At 45.4% G+C, this 22560-nt stretch overlaps 2 protein-coding genes across 11 annotated transcripts in view; one reads left to right on the top strand and one right to left on the bottom strand.

Annotated features, from left to right (window-relative positions):
• Positions 1 to 15215, top strand: part of mdc1 (mediator of DNA damage checkpoint 1) — a 74198-nt gene extending 58983 nt beyond the window's left edge. For 2 of the 5 annotated variants that reach the window (XR_011351914.1, XR_011351913.1), the window contains 2 exons: positions 6416 to 6501; positions 14307 to 15215. Coding sequence is in view for 1 of the 5 variants with exons in the window: in XM_069919524.1 (XP_069775625.1) it covers positions 14307 to 14363 (57 nt within the window). In the remaining 4 variants the exon portion in view is untranslated. Of the gene's footprint in view, positions 1 to 6415; positions 6502 to 8076; positions 8163 to 14306 lie in introns of all 5 variants that reach the window. The other 3 variants (XM_069919524.1, XM_069919522.1, XR_011351915.1) reach the window with 2 other exon arrangements.
• cchcr1 (coiled-coil alpha-helical rod protein 1) overlaps positions 1 to 22560 on the bottom strand; it is a 52179-nt gene that overhangs the window by 7300 nt on the left and 22319 nt on the right. For 3 of the 6 annotated variants that reach the window (XM_069919529.1, XM_069919527.1, XM_069919528.1), the window contains 8 exons: positions 17414 to 17520; positions 16420 to 16532; positions 14431 to 14509; positions 10761 to 10885; positions 5098 to 5286; positions 2729 to 2830; positions 2449 to 2600; positions 419 to 563 (listed from right to left, as the gene is read on the bottom strand). In XM_069919529.1, the coding sequence (XP_069775630.1) occupies positions 419 to 563; positions 2449 to 2600; positions 2729 to 2830; positions 5098 to 5286; positions 10761 to 10885; positions 14431 to 14509; positions 16420 to 16532; positions 17414 to 17520 (1012 nt within the window). The remainder of the gene's footprint in view (positions 1 to 418; positions 564 to 2448; positions 2601 to 2728; positions 2831 to 5097; positions 5287 to 10760; positions 10886 to 14430; positions 14510 to 16419; positions 16533 to 17413; positions 17521 to 22560) is intronic. The other 3 variants (XR_011351916.1, XM_069919530.1, XM_069919531.1) reach the window with 3 other exon arrangements.

The following is a 22560-nucleotide window of genomic DNA, read 5'->3' as shown; positions in this document are numbered from 1 at the left end:
TCAGTGGGTTAGGTAGATTAAGTAATAAGTTAAAGTTTAGTTCTGTTTTCTTGTTCAATTATAATTAAAAACTACTTTTATTTAACCCTCTGTTTTGGTGCATATTTATTGCTGCTGGTTTTTGGGGTCCTTTGGGCTCATAGCAAGGGTAAAATTTAGGCCCAAGAGTCTGGCTGCCCAAATACACCCAATTGACCTCCAACCCTGGTACGGTTTGAAGGATGGGAGGGAACTGGAGCATCCGGAGGACAGACACGAGAACCTGTGTCGCTGGTACTGTAACAGCGGGGTGCCAAGTGCAATGCTGACCATGCCACCTGCCATGAGCAGTTTTGATTTTACTTCACTGTTGTTGGAGAAAGGATAATGGTTCACAGCACCATTTTCTGTTTGGATCTGCATCATATGAGGAGGATACCTTTACTGGAGTCCTTGGCTCTGGCCTGCGATAGAGGTGGGGTTCCCGTTGCTTCCGACTGGTCAGACAGGGAAGCAGAAGTGTGCAGAGCTGCAGCTCGACTTTTCTTGAACTGGTTCAACAGCCCTTCCTGTCTCAGCGTCGCCTACCGTACACAAAAACATACCCCTGGTCGCATTTTTGTTTTAGACGTACAACACAGTAACATGCCCTTTCGGCCCTCGAGTCTATACCACCCAATTAATCTGTACCCCCCCCACAAATGTTTTAGAATGGGGGGAGAAAACCAGAGCACCTGAAGGAAACCGACACAGGGAGAATGTACAAACCCCTCGCAGACAGCAGCAGATCCCATCGTTGATGCTTGAGGACCTGCAGTGCCTATGGGGGCTTTGAATAGGCTAGGGCTTTAGACCATAAGACATGGGAGCAGGAATAGGCTATCCTGCCCATCGAGTCTGCCCGGCCTTGTCCCTGTAACCTTTGAATACCCTGGAGGGTGAGGGATGATTTCATGGAGGTGTCAAAAATCACGAGGGGAATGGATCAGGTGAACGCAGAAAGTCTTTTTCCCAGTGTACAGAGGGTGGTGGGTGCATGAGGAGACAGGTGCTATTGCAGTGTTTAAGAAGATTGGACAGATACGTCGATAGGATGGGTTTAGGAACATGCTCTACACCAATTATAAATATCACAGTTTACAGCACAGAAACAGGCCATGTCGGCCCTATGAGCTGCACCGGTTCACTTGAACAACTCCACTAGTTCTCCCTCCTGCTCTCCGCCCATAACCCTCCAACCCCCTCACATCCAACCTTCTCTTAAATGACAGAAGGGACCCTGTCACAACTATCTCTTTTCAAAGATCATTCCATTCTGCCACCACTTGCTGTGTGAAAAAGGATCCTTTAACATTTTGCCCCTTACCCTTAACTCATGCCCTCTTGTTCCAACCTTCCCTGCACTCAGGGGAAAGAGTACATTCCAATGAATAAAGTCCTAGTCTCCTTAATTTCTCCCTGTAATCTAGATGCTGTAAACCAGGAAATATCCTCGTAAACATTCTCTGCACCCTCTCCACCTTATCTACATCCTTCCTATAATTTGGAGACCAGAACTGAACACAATACTCCAAACCTGGCCTCACCAATGCCTTAAACAGTTGCAGCTTCACTTCCCAGCTCCTATACTCTCTACTATGATTTATGAAGGCCAGCATATCATTTGGCTTCTTAACCACCCTAATTGCATATCCTTCCAACAAATGTGTGCCCTTGTGCAGCCAGCTCGGCTTGTTTCACTTAATATATCCAATGAAATAGACATGGAGTCAGACAGAAAATGTCACAGCAGGGAATCCAGTCATCAAGCATTCATTCACACTCATCCTACGTTCACGCTGTTCTTTGCATTATTATTTGTCCCACATTCCCATTTCCTCCCTGACACACTGGGGCCGATTAATTTGGTCGATGGGTGGAGGGAGGAAACTAGGTCTTGGTCACTGTTTTCATGGATTCCCCTTACTTCTGGAAACCACCTTGCTCATGTCAACTAACCCCAGCAACAGCAATCTCAATAGAACCATGCAAACAGGCCCTTCTGGCCTTCTCATTTATGCTGAACTAGTCCCACTGAGCTGCACCCAGTCCGTAACCCCTCCTATCCATGTACCTGTCTGAATTTATCTTGAATGTTAAAATTGAGCCCACATTCACCACTTCAGCTGGCAACTCATTCCACACTCCCATCACACTCTGTGTGAAGATGTTCCCCCTAAACTTTTCCCCTTTCACACCTCCTCTGGTTTGTATCTCACCTACCCTCAGTTTTTGGGGAATTACATAATCAACTTGTCAGATGAAGGGTCTCCCCGGATGGTTTTGATGGAGGGTTATCTCCACCAGCCCTCTGCATTTCCCTGCCCCATTCATCTTGACCAGTCCAGGTACGTGGCCCCGCACCCCCCACTTCCCTTAACGCTGGGCAATCACGCACTACCTCCCCTGCCTTCTGGGACCACTGCTAACCATGAGGAGGTTCTTATCCCTCTCTGCGTCGCGCAGCCGCTCGACATGGCGCTGATTTTCCCGCCGGTGCTGCTCCTCCTGGAGTTTCCCACAAGTTTCCAGTCGCTCCCGGTCCCTTGCTGCCTGACGGTCCGCTTGGCGCAGGGCGACAACTGTGGTCGAGAGAAAGGGGGAGGGGTGAGGAAGATGAGGGCCAGAGGGAGACAGGGACGAAGGGATGGGGGAGGTGGTGAAGGAGACTGTTGCAGAAGCCAGGTGATGACCGCACTGCCCCACTCACCGGCCTTGGTGTGCTCCCTGCGGGCCTCGTTGAGTTGCTTCTCTATTTCCGACAGCTGTTCAGCCGCCTTGCTCTCTGCCTCCGCCACCTTCTCCTGAAGAGCTGCAAGGAACATTGCTGACCAGTCAGTATCCACCCACTCCCCAATCTTACTCCGGCCCGCTGTGCCGGACAGCAAGGAACAACGGTTAGGGTGTCAACAGTGCCAGCAACACAGGTTCAAATCCATCGCTGTCTGTAGGCAGTTTGTACTCTCTCCCCGCATCTGCGTGAGTTTCCTCCCACCCTTCAAAACACACAGGGGTTATACGTCAGCTGGGTGTAATTGGGCAGTTGGGGCCAAAAGGGTCTGTACGCAGGTCTAAATTAAATGTCTCTGCAGAGAAATATCTAATCTTTTTTTAAAAACCGACATACGAAATGAAGTAGGCACTTCTTAAATCCTTCGTTTGGGAGATTGGGTGGTTGAGAAAGCTGTTCCAGCAACTGATTAATTCTTGAATGGCCAGTAATGTCACCCCATCTAAATCCAACTGAGCATGCCTTCCATTTGCTGAAGTGACAAGGTCCCCCCCACCCCACCCCTGAAACAAGCAGGATCTGAAGGTGGCTGCAATCGAGGCCTGGCAGGGCATCACCAGAGAAGATACTCAGCCCCGAGGGTGATGCCAAGGGATCACAGACCAACTCCACACTGGATTGAAACTGGGTCTTGGTCACTATTCTCATGGATTCCCCTTGCTTTGGGGAGGGGAGAAGGCAGGTAGGTGGAGTTAGGTCATAAATTAGATCAGCCATGATCGTATTGAATGGCGGAGCAGGCTCGATGGGCCATTTTTGGCCTACTCCTGTTCCTACTTCCAATGTTCTGGAAACCACCTTGCTCATGTCAACTAACCCCAGCAAACAGCAGTCGTTTCATGCACGGGATATGCCACAAAGCACTTTCATATACACATCATTGCTATGTCCCAAATATTAGGTGTCCCGAAATTAGGGACATGTATAAAAAGTGCTGTAATTTCTATATGGCCAAACCAAAATGTACACAAATACCCTTTAATAAAGTCTTGAATGTACATTTTAATCACGTGTGAATTTTACAAATTCAAAACTGTGGAGCATAGCGGCAAATAAAGGTGGGGGGGGAAGTGTCTTTGCCCAAAACCTTGTGGAGAGTTCTGTATGACTAACGAGTGTTTAAAGCCCGTTTGACTAGCATTTCACCCACCATTCCCTCACTCCACCACTAGCTCAGTGTCCCCAATCGATCGTCCACCGCTGTGACCTGCCAAGACCGCTTCAGCAGCACGCTCCCTCCCCCTCCCCAGAATCTCTCATCAAGGACGGGGGCAGCTGGCAGCACGTTTCCCTCTGAGTCACAAAATTTTAAAATTTGGACATGTCAACAGGCCCTCCTGGCCTGCGGCCCAAATGCCCCAATTAAGCTACAACCCACCACCCCCTCCCCCAGTACAATTTTGATGATTGGGAGGAAACCAGAGCACCTGGAGGAAGAAAACCACGCAGAGATGGCACTATTATGGCCCTGCGCTGACATCTACGGTAACCATGCCACTCCAATAATTCTTATTTTGAATATTTAGGGGTGATCTTATCGAAGATCTGAACGGGGAAAAACAGTGTAGATGCTGAGATCATGGGAGAATCTGAAGCAAGGCGACAGGTAGAGTGGCCGTTCGCAAACTGTCTTGGTGGGGGCTTCTTGCAAAATGCAGGCGAACATCCGGGACGCTCCACCTGGGTGGATGTGGAGATGAGATCATTGGAGGCGTTTAATTTAGAGGCGCAGCACGATACCAGGCCCACAAGCCCGTGATTACACTAATTAACCGACAAATCCCTTTGGAACGTGGGAGGAAATGTACACAGGTCACGGAGAACAAACCTTACAGACAACGACAGATTCAAACCTGGGTCACTGGCACTGCAATTAGCATTGTGCTAATTGCTACACTGTTTAATGAGAAGGCAGATGCACTATTGAACGAGGCTTACAAGAAACTGGCTCGGAAGGGAAGGCAGATTAGCCATGATCGCATTGAACGTTAGGGCCAGGTTTGACAGGCACCGTCAAAGGATCCGATTACCACATTTCTCCAGCCAACAGCACATTGAAAGGACAGTCAGCACACAGACATCAAGTGGGTTGTTCCACCACCGCTTTCTCAAAGGCAGTGAAGGATGGGCACCGTGCCAGCCTAGCCTGGCAAGACCCCCTTCCTGTCAAGGAAACAGGGCTGATGGACGACTGAAGGCGTGCATGAGGATGAAATCCACGGAGAATGTTCTCTCACCACCAATGGCTGAGGGTTCCCTGCACTAAGTGGACAAAGGCAGCAACTCACCTTCTTTGTACTTCACCTGCCGCTGGCATAGTTCCGCCCGCAGAGCCTCGACGGCCTCCCGAGCGTCCCTCTGCTCCCGCTGAGCCACCGCCAACTGCTCAGTCAGCCCTCGCTCTCGCTGCGCCATCTCCTCCAAGGCGTGCTCCAGCCGCCCTGTGATGGCCAGTTGCTCCTTTAACTCTGCCTCGACTGCAACGAAGCACAGGGGAAAGGTGAGCAGTTTCCCTGACAAACAGGGGGACGTCAGCACTGTGCAACAGTGACAAAACCCTGTAGGAAGCACAAGGAAACAATGGTGGGTGTTACGGAGCGGCGCGGAGGGGAAGCAGAGAGGTTTCACAACCGGGGACTAAAGCCACTGAAGGCATGGCCACCACCAAGGCCAGTTTTCAGGGTGAATGCCGTGAGATCTTTTCCCGTGTGGTCAGGCTTTTCAACTCCTCAGATTAACCCTCTGAGACTCTTATTTATTAAACAATACAGGCAACGTTCAACCGCATGTACTTCCATGGTCCCATAATTATTCAGTTACCGTGAGATCTCTCGCCACAGCCGCGTGTTGGTCCCCACACTAATCCCACTGTCCCGCTCTCTCCCCACTGCTCCATGTCTGTCCTCACATGGATCCCTACTTACAAATAAAAATTTATAGGTACACTACAGTATCCCATACAGCTTTGCTAATTGCTTTCGCACAACGTCCACATCTCATGAAGCCTAATTTCACAGAACGCATCGTGGACATTAAGCGACACACCTGCATTTATTTTTATTTATGTAAACAGTAAAACCCATTATCCTGAATTCAAGCAAATGGCAAAAAAACCAGAAATCTGTAAAAAAGACATAAATTTAAAATTGGTGCCCTTCACCATTAGCTCGCTAAGCCACACAACGAGAAATCTCAAGCAACCAAAAATTCACTTATCCAGCATTTATCAGTTCCATTGGGTTGGATAATAGGTTTATTATATATACTCCAGGGGGTTTCTATACAGTAAAACCCTGGTATCTGGTACCTATGGGGATTGGTAGATGCCGGATAAGTACATTTTCTGGTTGGTTGAGACTTTCACTTAAAATGCCTAGCTAATACACCTGCATTAAACAGTTTAAAAGACAAAAATATTACACTATACTTACACTGAACAAACTTGAATGAATTTATAAACCGTAAAACATTTACTTTATTTTCAGTTGCATTCTTTGAAAACGTTTAACTGTTGCTGCACCTGCAGGTTCTTGTCCCTCCATGGAGCCGCCCGAAAGACGAACAATAACATTACAGATAATTAACCAGCTTTCCCCCCCCCCCAAGGTTTACAGATAAAGCCTCTGAAGTGTAACTGAGCAAAGATGAACGGGAAGCCAGAGGATTGGGAAAGCTTTAAAGACCCACAGAAGGTAACTATATTACAACACAGAAACAGACCAGTTCGGCCCTTCTAGTCCATGCCCAACACCTTCTCCCACCTCGTCCCATTGACCCGCACCCAGGCCCTTATCCTCCACGCCCCTCTCCTCCATAGTCCTAACCAACTTTTCCTTACATATTAAAATCGAACCTGAATCTACCTCGTTGGCTGGAAGCTCATTTCACACTCCCACCACCCTCTGAGTGAAGAAATTCCCCCTTCAACCGCAATCCACATCTTGTTCGAATCTCCCCCACTCTCAATGGAAAACGCCTGTCCACATTGACTTTATCTGTCTCCCCTCATTATTTTAAAGACCTCTATCAAATCACCTCTCAATCTTCTACGCTCCAGGGAATAAAGTCCCAGCCTGCTCAACCTTTCCCTGAAACCCAGACAATCTTCTTGTAAATCTTCTTTCTCTTTTCTGTAATTTGGTGACCAAAAATGCACACAATATTCCAAATTTGGCCTCACTAATGCCTTATATAGCTTCAACATGACATCCCAACTCATGTACTCAATACTCTGATTTATGAAAGCCAACATGGCAAAAGCTTTTTTCATCTAAATAGGTCATATGCAAATCTAAATAGGTCATATCCATTAAATGGTAGGCTATTGAGATGTGCAGAGCAACAAAGGGATTTAGGAGTGATGGTAAATAGTACCCTCAGGGCTGATACTCAGGTAGATGGTGTGGTGAAGAAGGCATTTGGAATGTTGGCATTCATAAATCGGAGTATTGAATTCAAAAGTAGGGAGGTTATGATGAAATTGTACAAGGCATTGGTGAGGCCAAATTTGGAGTACTGTGTACAGTTTTGGTCACCAAATTATAGGAAAGATATAAACAAAATAGAGAGAGTGCAGAGAAGGTTCACGAGAATGTTGACAGGATTTCAAGGTTTGAGTTACAGAGAAAGGTTGTGCAGACTAGGGCTTTTTTCTCTGGAGCGTAGAAGATTGAGGGGGGACTTGATGGAGGTGTTTAAGATTTTGAAAGGGACAGACAGAGTAAATGTGGATAGGCTTTTTCAATTAAGAGTGGGGGAGATTCAAACTAGAGGGCATGGATTAAGATTGAAGGGGGAAAATTATAAGGGGAACATGAGGGGAAATTTCTTTATGCAGAGGGTGGTGGGGATGTGGAATGAGCTTCCGGCAGACGTGGTTGAGGCGGGATCATTGGTTACATTTAAGGAAAGACTGGATCGTTACATGGAGAGGAGAGGACTGGAGGGGTATGGACCGGGTGCTGGTCAGTGGGACTAGGAGGGTGGGAATTTGTTACAGCATGGACTAGTAGGGCCGAACTGGCCTTTTCTGTGCTGTAAGTGGTTATATGGTTATATATCACCCAATCTACATGTGACTCAATTTTTAGAGAATTATGTACTAGAATCCCTAAATCCCTTTGTTCTCCTGCACTACTCAATTGTCGACCATTTAACGTGTATGACCTTTGCTGATTAGTCCTACCAAAATATAGCACCTTTCATTTATCAGTATTAAACTCTATCTGCCATCTTTCGGCCCACCTTTGTCATATATCCCCATTTAGAATGAAGAACCTATTCACCCAGAGAGTTGTGGATCTATGGAATTCTCCAGATGCTTTCAAGAAAGAGTTCGATGGAGCTCTTGAAGGTAGTGGAGTCAAGGGATATGGGAGAAGGCAGGAAAGGGGGAGGGACTGATTGCGGATGGTCAGCCGTGATCACAGTGAATGGCGGTGCTGGCTTGAAGGGCTGAATGGCCTGCTCCTGAACCCTATTTTCCATTGATTTAATTTATTCTTATTTAATTTTTAAAATTTATTTTCCTCAATTTTCTTTTTTGACAGTGGCTTGAGGCTGCCGATTGCTTGAATTCTGGATTACAGAGGTTTTACTGTATATAAACACATACCCTGCATATGTATTGCTTGTCTATGTGTGTGTTAGGTATGGTTGTGCGTTTGCATGTTTTTGCACAGAAATCCAGAGAACACTGTTTTGCCAAGTTGCACTTGTATAATCAGATAACAATAAACTTGAATCCCTGCCCCTGATTCTTGAACTATCGACTCAGAGGCAGAGGTTCTCAGTTCATTCAACCTACCCCCGCCACCAGTTGGAGGCACCTTGCGACAGACGCCAGTGGCGACTGTGTTTATTTGGCCGTTAGGCGCATTACGACAGGCTGCTTGCACAGTGAAACCAGAATGCCTGCCGACACCGTGATTGCAGTAAATAGTGGAAAACTTGAACAGGTCCTGCAGCATCTATGGGAGGTAAAATTATACAACTACTGCTTCAGGCCTGAGCCCTTCATCAAGGTATCAGCAAAAAGCAGTCAGGTGCCTACGTTAAAAGGCAGGGGTGTGGATGGAAGAAGGGGCACAGGGCAATAGCCAAGATAGGAGTGGACAAGGATAAGAGAGCAGGCAAGGAAAGATTTGATTCGGGGAGGGGGTTCTCTCTGAATCCAGAGCGAGAGGGAAGACCAGAAGATACAAGAGCAGAATCGGCTTCCTTTGGTCTCTCTCTTTCCTTATCCCCCCCACCCATCTCCTTACTGAAATCAGTCCATCACGTCCACTCTGCTATTCCACCATGAGCTGACACATTCTTCTTCTCCACCCCTCTCCCCCCCTGCCTTCTCCCTTGATACCCTATTTTAATTCCAGTAAGGAGATGGGTGGGGGGGGGGGGGGAAAATAAAGAAAGAGAGAGACCAAAGCAAGCCAGTGTCCAAGACACCTGGATGGAGAGTTCCCAGCCGAAATACAAGGTGCTTTTCTTCCTATTCTTGATGGTGAAGGCGGCAAATGCGAAGCTGGCTTTCATTTCAAGAGGAGTAGAATGTAAGAGCAGGGATGCGATGTTGAGGCTTCATAAGGCACGGGTGGGACCTTGCTTGGAATGTTGTGAGTAGTTTGGCGGCGCTGCCGCAGGCGCAGACCCACGGAGACCGAAGATACAGTGCTCCCACGGGGTCCAACCGCCAAGTCAAATGCTGCCGGCTTCCCACAGGCTTAGCCCAGCCCACTAAAGGAGCCGACGGTAGTTTTATTTAAAATCCTGTGACCGCGGGGGTCTGGACCCAAGACGGCAGCGCCTATGATCGGCATCAGCCACGAGGGTTACAGACTCCTGGGAATCAGGAGGACTGGAGCAGGCCACCAGAAAACAGGGTGACCACCCCACCGCCCCCGTCCGAGAAGGAGAAGCAGAGAAGCACTAACCCACGGGTTAGTGAATAGTGAGGGGGCTCTGAGGTGCTGCTGGCGACTCAGAACCCATGGGGGGGGGCTGCTGTCAGGAGGCACGTGCTGGCTGCGGACTGCTGGAGACCGGCTGAAGGGGTACCAGGTATTGGAACTGAGCCACAAGGGGTGCTGAAAGACTCCTGATGGTCTTTGAGGTTCTGGTCTAGAGCTGGGGTTGCCAATGGTTTGGACCGGACTCTGCTTGGCGGCGGAAGCGCCGGAGGCGAATGTACGGGCTCGGATGATTTCTCTTTTGGCCAGTGGTGTGGTTGATCTAATGAGAATATGGAGAGTTTCCAGACCAGATCAAGGGGTTTGGCAGCTGAAGGACCTGCGTAGGCTCTAGACCGCTAGAGAATGGCTCACGTAACCGGGAACTGAGATTCAAGAATGTGGCTGAGGGCAAGTAGGTCCCCTGAAGGGTCTCGGGACTCTTATGGCAGACAAAAGTATATCTTGTATATCATGTACATTATTGATGTATTATTATGGGACAATAAAAGGAACCTTGAGTTTAGGCCTCATCATTTAAGAAAAGATATGCTGAAGTTGGAGAGGGTCCGGAGAAGGTTCACCGGGATGATTCTGGGAGTAAAAGGGTTGTAATACAAGGAGGGTTTGTTACCTCTTTAGAATTTCTAATATTGAAAGGGATGGACAGAGTAGATGTAGATAGGTTGTTTCCCAAGGTGGGAGAGTCTGGGACAAGAGGGCACAACTTCAGGATTGAAGGGTGTCCGATTAGAGCAGAGATGTTGAGGAATTTTGAATTTGCAAACCTGTGGGATTTGTTGGTTGTGGAGGCTGGGTGTATTTAAGGCAGAGGTTGATAGGTTCTTGATTATTAGCTGAGGGCACTGAAGGTTATGGGGCTGAGTTGGAAAATGGATCAGCTCATGATCAAGTGGTGGGTCCGACTCAATGGGCTGAATGGCCCACTCCTTTGTCTTATGGTCTTGGCTGTGGACAGATCACATTTGGCTGCAGTTACTCACATTTCGTCCGCGCCTCTGTCACCATCTTCTCCATCAGCTGTGAGTTGCACTTCAACTCCGCCGCCAACTGGTCCCTCTCCCCGTTCAGCAGCTCGAGTTCCCGCTCCAGATCTTCACGGGTGTGCCTGTGGGAACAGAGTGGGAGAGTTTGCTGGGCACCAGCAGCAAGAGGTAGAAGAGCAACCAGCGAAAAACCCCCTCCCACCACCCATTGGTTCTTGGGGGGGGGTGTTGGGTGACAGACAGGCAGGCCCCGGGGCAGCTGCTTCATGGGTTCAGGGACGCTCGTTCAATCCTGACCTCAAGTGCTCCCTTTGTGCAGCTCCCACATGCATCCTGTTACTACATAGTTTTCCCCTAGGTGCTCGGAATTTTAGGCCATAGGAGCATAAACAGGCCATTCAGCCCATCAAGTCTGTCCCATCATTTAATTGTGAGCTGATCCATTTCCCCACTCAGCCCCATAATCTTCGATGCTCTGGCTAATCAAGGACTTATCAATCTCTGCCTTAAGCCCCTTTCACAATTACTTCCCACTAAATTGGCTGTTCAGTGTCCCGTGATAGGAATGTGGGGGGGGGTTTGGCTTTTCACACTTGATCACTCCTAACTGGGACACTGAACGTTTTTACACATGCAAGAAGCCATCCCTGGGGTTAGGCCCTAAATCCTGATCAATGTATTATGATCTTATATTTGAACAAAATTAATCATGCCTAAATATAACATAATTAAGCTTTTTGTACTGCACAGTATGAGCCCTTCGGCCCCTGTTGTTGTGCCGACCTGTATAAACCTTTATAAGGGACCGTGGGAAAGTACAACAAATAGCAATAGTGGACAATTTTTAAATAGTGTGGGAAAGTTGGTAGCACTATTGTGTACAATTTATAAATACCTTGAGCAAAAGCAATGGCGGATCTGCCCTCCCAGAATTCCATGCAGCAGAGAAAGGCCTGTATGCCCGGCTGCAAAATGGAGCATTCATAAAAGGATTTCTCTGCCGCACAGCATTCTGCGGTCAGGTTGGCCATTGGTTCCCCCCCCACCCCCATGGTCTTTATAAATTGTGTGAAAAAGCACTACCAATTTTCTCATGCTGTTTAAAATTTGTCCACTATTGTTATTTATTTCCTCTCTCTCCCCCGCTGCGACTTTCCCACAGCAAAGTTTATATCATCATTTTAATCTTTTCTTCCTGCACTCAGGCAAAAACTTGGGTCATTTTAATCCCACAATGTAATTACCTGCTTCATACTTGTCTGATTGCAATGCCGGCGTCTGCAGACTCCAGGGATTGTACTAGGGGTCGAGGCCATCAATCCCCAGTGCGAGATGACGCCGGCGTTGAGCTGATTTTGCTTTCGCACTCGCCACTTTAAAGGCCGATAGGTGTTGGATTCCTGGGATCACTTGCAAGTGTAAAAGGGGCTATAAATACACCCAATCACCAGGCCTCCACAACTGCCCGCGGCAACAAATTCCACAGATTTACCACCCTCTGGCTGAAGAAATTCCTCTGCATCGGTTCTAAGCGGACGCCCTTCAATCCTGAGGTTGTGCCCTCTTGTCCTTGACTCTCCCACCGTGGGGAAACAACCTTTCTACATCTACTCTGACTATGCCTTTCAATATTCAAAATGTTTCAATGAGATTCTCCCTCATTTGAGTACAGGTCAAGAGGTGTCAAATGCTCCTTGTATGATAAGCCTTTTAATTCCTGGAATCATCTTTATGAACCCTCTTCAATGTTAACACATCCTTTCTTAAACGAGGACCCCTAAACTGCTTACAATACTCCAAGTGATGTCTCACCAGTGCCTTATGGAGCCTCTATATCACATTTTTTTAAAATGGGAAGAACCTTCTTCATGAAACCTCTGCTGCCCAATTACACCCAGCAAACTTCCCAACCCCATACATTTTAGAGGTTGGGAGGAAACCAGAACTCTCAGAGAAAATGCACAAACTTCCTTACAGGACAGTGCTGGATTCAAACCTGGATCATTGAGACAAAGACTGGAGGAATTGTGGACGGCAAAAACTTGCGGAGGGATCTGGACCAGCTGAATGGATGGGCTATAAAATAGCAGGTGGAATTTAAGGCAGACAAGTGTGAGATGTAGCATTTTGGAAGGACAAGCCAAGGTAGGATGTATATGGTAAATGGTCGGGCACTGAGGGGTGTGGCAGAACAGAAGGATCTGGGAGTGGCGATGCATAATTCGCTGAAAGTGGTGCCATGGGTGGATAGGGTTGTAAAGAGAGCTTTAGGCCTTCATAAATCAAAGTATTGCATATAGGAGTTGGGAAGTTATGGTAAAGTTGTATGACATATTGGTGAGGCTAAATTTGGAGTATTTTGTGCAGTTTTGGTCACCTAACTACAGGAAAGAGAGCAATAAAATTGAAAGAATGCAGAGAAGATTTAGACCTGCCATAAATATCCCACCTTGGTTTGTCCTTCCCAAATGCAACACCTCACACTTGTCTGCATTAAATTCCATCTACCACTCATTTTCCCAACTGGTCCAGATCTCCCCGCAAGCTGAAAGCCTTCCTCGCTGTCCACCACCTCTCCAATCTTGGTGCCATCTGCAAATTTGATGATCCAATTTACCTCACTATCCAGATCGATATATTACAATGGTCACAAGCCTCCAGTCCGAGAAGTCATCATCCATTACTGCTCTCTAGCTTCTCCCCTGTAGCCATTGTCAAATCCAGTTCACTACTTCACCACAAATACCTAGCATCGTGAACCTTCCTGACTAACCTCCCATATGGGACCTTGTCAAAGGCCTTCCTAAAGTCCATGCGTACAACATCCACAGCCTTTCCTTCATCAACTTTCCTGGTTACCTCGTCTAAAAACTCTAAGGTAGGTTAAGCATGATCAAAGCCATGTTGACTATCCCTAATCAGGCCCTGGCTATCCATATACCCCAAGAACACCTTCCAATTAATTTAACTACTACTGACATCACGCTCACTGGTCTATAATTTCCAGGGTTACTTTTGGAGCCTTTTTTTAAACAACGGAAGAACAAGAGCTACCCTCCAATCCACCAGCAGCCCTCCTGAGGCTAAAGGACATTTTAAATATTTCTGCCAAAATCCGCCCAATTTCTACATTAGTCTCCCTCAACGTCCGAAGGAATATCTTGTCACACCCTGGGGGCTTATCCACCCGTATTTGCTTTAAGACAGCAAGCTTTTCCTCCTCCTCTTTAACCTTTATACGTTCCAGGACCTCACTGTTTATTTTTAGACTCTGTGCCAGATTCCCGAGTAAATTCTGATGCAAAAAAAAACACATTTAAGATCTCCCCTATCTCTGACCACTCTGATTTTCAAGGGGACCAATTTTGTCCCTTACTATACTTTTGCTCTTAATATACCTGCAGAAACCCTTAGGATTTTCCTCCACATTGTCTGCCAAAGCAACCTCATGTTTTCTTTCAACCGTCCTGATGTTTTTCTTGCATTTTTATACTTCTTGAGTACCTCATTTGCTCCTTAATATTCTGATCTTCTATTTTTCAGACCAAAGAGGATAATCTCACATTTGTCAACATCGTTCTCCATCTCACAGACACTTGACCCTTGAGAAAGGGCAACAGTGCATCCCCTGTCCCTCCAAGTGAAGCAGTTTCTACATGGTACCAACCTGATGACGCCTCTCTCTGGCTGCCTGCTTCTCTCCTGCATTTGGAGCCGAGCGAGTGCCTCCTTCCGAGCACACAATCCTGGTCAAAGAAAGATAGGGGCTGTCCAAAAAACAGTGGCTGCGGTACAATGCCAACTCGTCCCCCACCCCCCACCCACCCCAGTCCAGGTGACACCGTGCCTCCTGTATAGCCCCTCCCTGCCACAACAACTCCAGTTCTGGCTGGAAGGGAACTGGTAGTCAAACAAACGGACAGCTAGCGAAAACGTAGACAGGGTAGATGTGGCGAAGTTGTTCCACGTGGAAGAGTCTAGGACAAAAGGGCACAACTTCAGGATTGAAGGGAGCCCACTTTGAACAGAGATGCAGAGGACTCTCTCTTGTACTGCAAGGGGCACCGGGCAATACTAATGGCAACTTGTGCTATCTTCCTTTTAGCAGCAGAAGTTAAAATATATCATGTATGTTACATTCGTAAAGTAATATCATGTGACAATAAAAGGAACCTTGAATTTCTTTTGCTGGGGAATGGAGAACCTCTGGAATTTGCAACCACGGATAGCTGTGGAGGCCAGGACGTTGGGTATATCCAAGATTGACAGATATCCGAATAGTCAGGGCATCCAATATTATGGGGAGTAGCGGGGGCAAGGAAGTGTATTGTAGTGACTTGGAAATCAGATGCATATTTAGGCAAGGAGAGATGGAATTCAGAAATTCAAAATTGTATTCCTTTGGAGAAAATTACATACAATTTAAGAAATAAATATACTGCCTGTTTACAATTTTGGAGCCCGTGTGTGCAAAGTTTAGGGGTAAATATGTAAAAATGTACTTCTGGCCTCTTATGTCCTGGGTTGATCCTTCTCGACAACAGTTTTACAAATACTGTAGGAGCCCAGTGTGCAAATCGACCATTTGTTCAATCCAGGAAACAATTTTTCTCTCTTCTATATTTCATATCACTATGTACAAGTACATAATCCTTCATCCAGACATCTAAAATCCGGAAAGGAGAGAGAGAGAGAGAGAGACAGCAGCGCAACTGTGGGGGGGGGGGGGGGAAGATGGCAGCGCGACTTGGGTTGGCGGGCGGGGGGGGGAGAAAGAGAGATGGCAGCGCAACTGGAAAGGGGTGGAGGATACGGCAGCACAATTCGGGTGGGCTTAAATTTGGGGCAGCTGGCATTTTTTCTGAAATCTGGAAAAATCCTAAATTCGGAACACACTGTCCCCCCCAAAGGTTCCAGATAAAGGATTGTATACCTACCACATTTTTTTTGTCTAATGCTTTAGTGGGGGAGGGTATAAAAGGGATGGAGGGGAAGGGAAGGGTAAAACCAGCATATAATCATTATAGTTTTAAATTTAATCAATATTTGTTTATTTAAAAGTTTATTAATTACATGTCTGCGACATTTTTAAATAAAATATTCAAAAAAAGTTGAAGGGGAGAAAGGCAGGGAGTGGGGCTGAGTGGGAGAATGGATCAGCTCATTATGGATTGGCAGCGTGGACAGGATGGGCCGAATGGCTGAGTTCGGTTCCTACATCGAAAGTGCCAGTGGACCTAAGTCACTAAAGAGTTTGCACGTTCTCCCCTAACAGTGTGGGTTTCGTCCAGTCTCCTCCCACATTCCAAAGGAGTAATTGGTCACACGAGTTTATTTTGGGTGGCATGGGCTCAGGGGCAGGATGGGCCTGTACCATGCTGTATTCAAAATTAAATTAAAGCGTCTCAACATCCTGTTCAAGGGGTTACACAGAGCTGAACGATGAGGGCAAGAGTACTTCTCACTTCGCTCCATGTCAGTTGTGGAAAAGGCTTTGGAGAGGGTAAAGTTCCCACAGGGAACCAGAAATACAATGACATTTGGTGGGGGTGGGGGGGGGGGTGGGGGGAGATACTGTTACGCTCAACAAACTTCTCCCGATAATCCCACCTACGCTTGCTGAGAAAACCTGACCGGATCGCTGAAGGTCACTCACCTTGAATGGTATCGATGCGCTTGTTCGCAAAGGACACCCTCTGAGTCAGGTTCCCCAGCCGTCGCAAGGCCTGCTTTACACCCGCCTCCCGCTCCAGGAACTGCTGGTAGAAACTGGAGGGGTAAGGGGAGGGAGAAAAGTGGGTCAAAGTCACCGGTCAACATGCTGAGACATCTATCGTGAGTGGAATGCTTAGAGTAGTAGTTAGCACGACACTGTTTACACCATCAGGTTTGAATCCCGCGCTCTCTGTAAGAGGTTTGTACATCCTGCTCGTGCCTGCATGGGTTTCCTCCATGTGCTCCAGTTTCCTCCCACCATTCAAATGTACAAGGTTGGTGGATTAATTGTGTGCAAATGAGTGGAATGGGTTTCATGGCCTGCACTGTATCGTTTTAAAATATTTTTTTACAACATGAGGGCGTAGCGGATAGCACAATGATGCTACAGCACTAGCAACCTGGGTTTGAATCTGGTGCTGTACGTTTCTACGTCCTCCCCGTGTCTGCGTGGATTTCACCCCCGGTTCCTCCCACCCTTCAAAAGGTGTGAACGTTGTTGGTTAATTGGAGTATTTTGCGGTACAGGGTTGTGAGCTGGAAGGGCCTCTCACTGTGCTATGTATCTAAATTTAAAATTTAATTTACTCTGCTATTCATTTCCTCTCTGGTTCTCACACTTATCAGCTCCCAGTTAAGCTGCTGGGTAAAACCCACGCAGAAACGGGGAGAACGTACAAGCTCCTTAGACAGCCCAGGATTCGAAAACTGGTCCCAATCACTGGCACTGTGAAGGCACTGCACTAACCACGACGCCAATTGCACTGCCCATAATCAGCAACCACCCCCTCCCCTCTCTCGAACATATATTCCCCCCCCCCAGCCATTGGGGTACACTGCAGCAAGATCCTATGAACACTGCCTCCAAACAGCAGGGCGGCCCAAAAGTCTGGCAGGATGCGTCTGGGACAGATCCCAATTATCACTTCACCTACCTTCTCAACAGCTTGTGGAGATGATGCAAAGCACTGTCAGCTCGCTCTGCCTTCTCCTGGAACTGAACAAGGTTGTCCTGAACGCCAGCCAAGTTGTCCCTGAGACACTGCAAGAATAAACAGACGATTAGCTACATGGAAGAGAGAGGGGGACTGGGGGGCAGAGGGTGATGGGGGCAAGGGAGGGAGGGTGAGAAGAGGGAAGGTGAGGGTCTCCTTTAATCAAAAATTAGCTTGCAAGTACAAGTATTAGGTATGCTTTTGTAGAGGGGGGTGGTGGGAAATGGAATATAAACGTAGGAAAGTTTTGATGCAAATTGACTGGCTGCTGGTAACAGTGCCCTGGAAGTGTCGCGTGGAGTATTGGTCTCTGCATTTAAGGACTGATAGAAGGACAGGGAAAATCCACGAGGTTGATTTCAGGGTTGACGATGGTGATGCATGATGGGAATGTTTGAGCAGATTGGATCTGTTCCCTTCAGTGTTCAGAAGATCATATTGAAATTCCGAGAGGTGATTGATGGGCTGGATGCCATGAGGATATTCCCCGTAAAGGGGGCATATCGTTGTTTCAGAATAAGTATTCACCCATTTCAGATTTCTTTGCGGAGAGGGATGTGGGGATAGTCATTAAATATATTCAAAGTGGAGATTGACAAATGGCACGGTGTGGCGGTCAACGCAACGTTGTTACAGCGCCAGCGACCAGGATTCCAATCTGGCGCTCTCTGCAAGGGGTTTGTCTATTCTTCCCATGTCTGCGTGGGTTTCCTGTGGGTGCTCCAGTTTCCTCCCACTCTTTAAAACCTAGGTAGGGTATAATCATTTGGGTATAATTGGGTGGCTCGGGTTCACGGGCCAGAAGGGCCTGTTACCGTGCTGTGTATTCCATCGGTCGGGGAGACCAGAACTAGGGGGCATGGCCTCAAGATCCCGGGGAGTAGATTTAGGATGGAGAGGAGGAGGAACTGCTTTTCCCGGGGGGGGGGGGGGGGTGAATCTGCTGAATTCACTGCCCGTTGAAGCAGTGGAGGAGTCCTTCGTAAGTATATTTAAGACAAGGTTGGACAGATTTTTTACAATGAGTAGGGGAATTAAGGGATGTAGGGAAAAGGCAAGTCGGGGAAGATGAGACGATCATCAGATCAGTCATGATCTCTTTGAATAGGCTCGACAGTTGTCATACATCGAGTTTAAAAAGGGAAAGCTGAGAGATTAAAAAGGGGATGGTGGTGGTGAATAAGCAGAAATGAGGTGTAAACAGGATATGAGATGGCCACGTTGAACTATATGACTATAAATATTAATGGAATACATAACCAAATTAAATGAAAAAGGCTATTAATTTTACTGAAAAAAGATATAGCATTTGTGCTGGAAACGGATCGAACTGAAGTGGAACATAAATTAAAGAGAGAGTGGATAGGACACATAGTGGCAGCATCATATAATTCAAAAGCTGGAGGTGTAGCTATATTAATTAATAAAAATGTACCAATCAAAATAGAGGAGGAAATAATAGATCCAGCAAGGAGGAATGTAATGATAAAGTGTCAGATATACTCAGAATTTTGGAATTTGCTCAATATATCTGCACCTAATGAGGAGGATCAAAAGTTTATGCAGGATATTTTTTTGAATATTGTAGATACACAAGGAAATATATTGATAGGAGGGGATTTCAACCTTAATTTGGATCCAATGTTGGATAAAACTGGACAAAAGACAAGCAAAAAGAGTAAAGTGGCCAAATTTATGGTTAAATCAATGCAGGAAATGAAATTTATGGATATATGGAGGAGGCAGCACCCAAGAGAGAAGGAATATTAATATTATTCGAGTAGGCATAAAACATACTCAAGGATTGATATGTTGTTGTCGGCCCATATTCAAGGGAGAGTTAGGAAAACTGAGTATAAAGGTAGACTAGTATCAGATCATTCACCCCTATTATTAGCAATAGAACTGGAGGACATTCCACCAAGAACATATAGATGGAGATTAAACTCCATGCTACTTAAAAGGCAGGAATTTAGAGAGTTTATTGAACGCCAAATTAAAACATATTTTGAAATAAACACAGAATCAGTGAAAGACAAATTAATATTATGGGACGCAATGAAAGCCTTCATTAGAGGGCAGATAATAAGTTATGCAATTAAGATGAAAAAGAACTACAATCGGGAAATAGAGCAGTTGGAAAGGGAGATAGTAAGTACAGAAAAGGAACTGGTAAAATGATATAACAAAAAGGAGAGAATTGACGGACAAAAAAATAAAATACGAAACATTACAATCGTACAAGGAGGAGAAGAACATAATGAAAACAAAGCAAAAGTATTACGAACTGGGAGAAAAAACATAAAATATTAGCCTGGCAACTTAAAACAGAACAAGCTATAAAAACGGTATTGGCATCAAGGAAAAAAGACAAACAAATTACATATAACCCAATAGAGATTAATGAGAACTTTAAGGAATTTTATGAACAATTATGCCAAACTGAGAACGAGGGGAAAGATGATAAAATAGAAGAGTTTTTAGCTAAAGTTGAACTGCGGAAATTACAAGAAGAGGAACAAAACAAACTGATAAAACCAATTGAAATAGAGGAAGCACAGGATATATTAAAAAAGCTGCTGAACAATAAAATGCCAGGAGAGGATGGATTCCCAATAGAATTCTATAAAACATTTAAAGAGTTATTAATTCTTCCTCCCCTGGAAGTAATGAACCTGATAGAAGAAACACAAAACTTGCCAGATTCATGCAAGACAGTAATAATTACAGTAATACCAAAGATGGGGAAGGATCCATTAACACCAGCATCATATAGACCAATATCTCTACTTGTATATAATAGCGAAATTATTAGCAAACAGATTGGTCGATTGCGTACCAAAAATAGTAAAACAAGATCAAACTGGATTTATTAAGACAAACAGCGGATAATGTCTCTAAACTTATTAATCTAATTTATGCAGTTCAAGGAAATAAGAAGCCAACAGTGGCTGTTGCTTTAGATGCAGAAAAACCGTTTGACAGAGTAGAATGGAACTATTTATTTAATGTAGTACAGAGGTTCAATCTACCAGATTAATATATTAATTGGATTAAAGCATTATATAATGGACCATTGGCAAAGGTAACAGTAAATGGATATGTATCGAGCCAATTTAAATTAAGTAGGTCAAGTTGACAGGGATGTCCATTATCCCCCTCATTGTTCGCCTTAGCAATAGAACCACTGGCAGAACTGTTAACAGAAAATAAAAGGGATAAAAATAAGGGAGGAGTATAAAATCAGTTTATTTGCTGATGACATCATAGTATACCTAACAGAACCAGAAGTAGCAATAAAAGAATTACATAAGAAATTGAAGGAGTATGGAGAAATATCGGGGTACAAGATCAACGCAAATAAAAGTGAAGTGATACCAATGAGTAACGCAGACTACACAGAATTTAAAAAAGAATCACCATTTAAATGGCAAACACAAGCAATCCGATACCTTGGTATCAGGTTAGATAATAATTTAAGCCACCTGTACAAACTAAATTATCAGCCACTAATAAAGAAATTGCAGGAAGACTTGGAACATTGGAAAGAATTACTGCTAACGTTGATAGGGAGGGTAAATTGCATTAAAATGAATGTCTTCTCAAGGATACAATACTTATTTCAATCGTTGCCAATTCCCTTAGTAGTGAAATTCTTTAATGAACTAAAGAGAATAATAAGGAAATTCTTGTGGAAAGGGGGGAAACCGAGGGTAGCATTAGATAAATTAACAGCGAGATATAATCAAGGTGGTTTGCAGTTACCAAACTTTAAAAATTATTATATACACAATTAAGGTATTTATCAGATTTTTACCAGATAAGGGAAAAACCAGACTGGACTAAGATAGAACTAGATAAAATAGGGGAGAAGGTGCTGGAACATATACTTTATAAGTGGGATGAAAAGCTGGTGCAATATAAAAGTTCACCAGTATTGCATCATTTACTTAATATATGGAAGAAGAACCACTTAGAAAGGAAAAAAAATCAAATTACCAAATACCAAAATTACTATTGACGCAAAATCCGCGAATCCCTTTTACAATAGATAACCTTTCCTTTAGAGAAAGGGAGAGAAAAGGAATCAAAAGAATAGAAAATTGTTTTTTGGGAAATAATTTATTAACATTTGAACAGTTGAAGTACAAATATGGAATAACTCATGATATTTGCATATCATCAACTGAAAGCTTATTTAAAGGATAAATTGGGAAACAGACTGAGATTACCAGAAGGAAGCAGCTTTGAATATGTGATTACAGACACAATGACAATTAAAAGATTTATAACGAACATGTTCTTTGAGCTGCAAGATAAGGAAAATGATGAAATAAAGTATAAACCTAAGCTGAAGTGGGAAAAGGATTTAAACATAAAGATAAAAAATGAAGTATGGGAAAAGTTATGTTCTGGAACTATGAACTATACAATAAACACAAAGTTACGCATGATACAGTATAATTGGTTTTTCTTTTCTTTGGCTTGGCTTCGCGGATGAAGATTTATAGAGGGGTAAAGTCCACGTCGTTTGTGGCTGACAAGTCCGATGCGGGACAGGCAGACACGGTTGCAGCGGTTGCAAGGGAAAATTGGTTGGTTGGGGTTGGGTGTTGGGTTTTTCCTCCTTTGTCTTTTGACAGTGAGGTGGGCTCTGCGGTCTTCTTCAAAGGATGATGCTACCCACTGAACTGTGAGGCGCCAAGATGCACGGTTTGAGGTGATATCAGCCCACTGGCGGTGGTCAATGTGGCAGGCACCAAGAGCTTTCTTTAGGCAGTCCTTGTACCTCTTCTTTGGTGCATCTCTGTCTCAATGGCCAGTGGAGAGCTCACCACATAACACGATCTTGGGAAGGCGATGGTCCTCCATTCTGAGACGTGACCTACCCAGCGCAGTTTGATCTTCAGCAGCGTGGATTCGATGCTGTCGGCCTCTGCCATCTCGAGTACTTCGATGTTGGAGATGAAGTCGCTCCAATGAATGTTGAGGATGGAGCGGAGACAACGGTGGTGGAAGCGTTTTAGGTGATGCCGGTAAAGGACCCATGATTTGGAGCCGAACAGGAGTGTGGGTATGGCAATGGC

Source organism: Narcine bancroftii, chromosome 2 (assembly GCF_036971445.1).
Source record: "Narcine bancroftii isolate sNarBan1 chromosome 2, sNarBan1.hap1, whole genome shotgun sequence".
Classification (NCBI taxonomy): domain Eukaryota; kingdom Metazoa; phylum Chordata; class Chondrichthyes; order Torpediniformes; family Narcinidae; genus Narcine; species Narcine bancroftii.
This window is presented reverse-complemented; position numbering and strand designations above follow the sequence as displayed.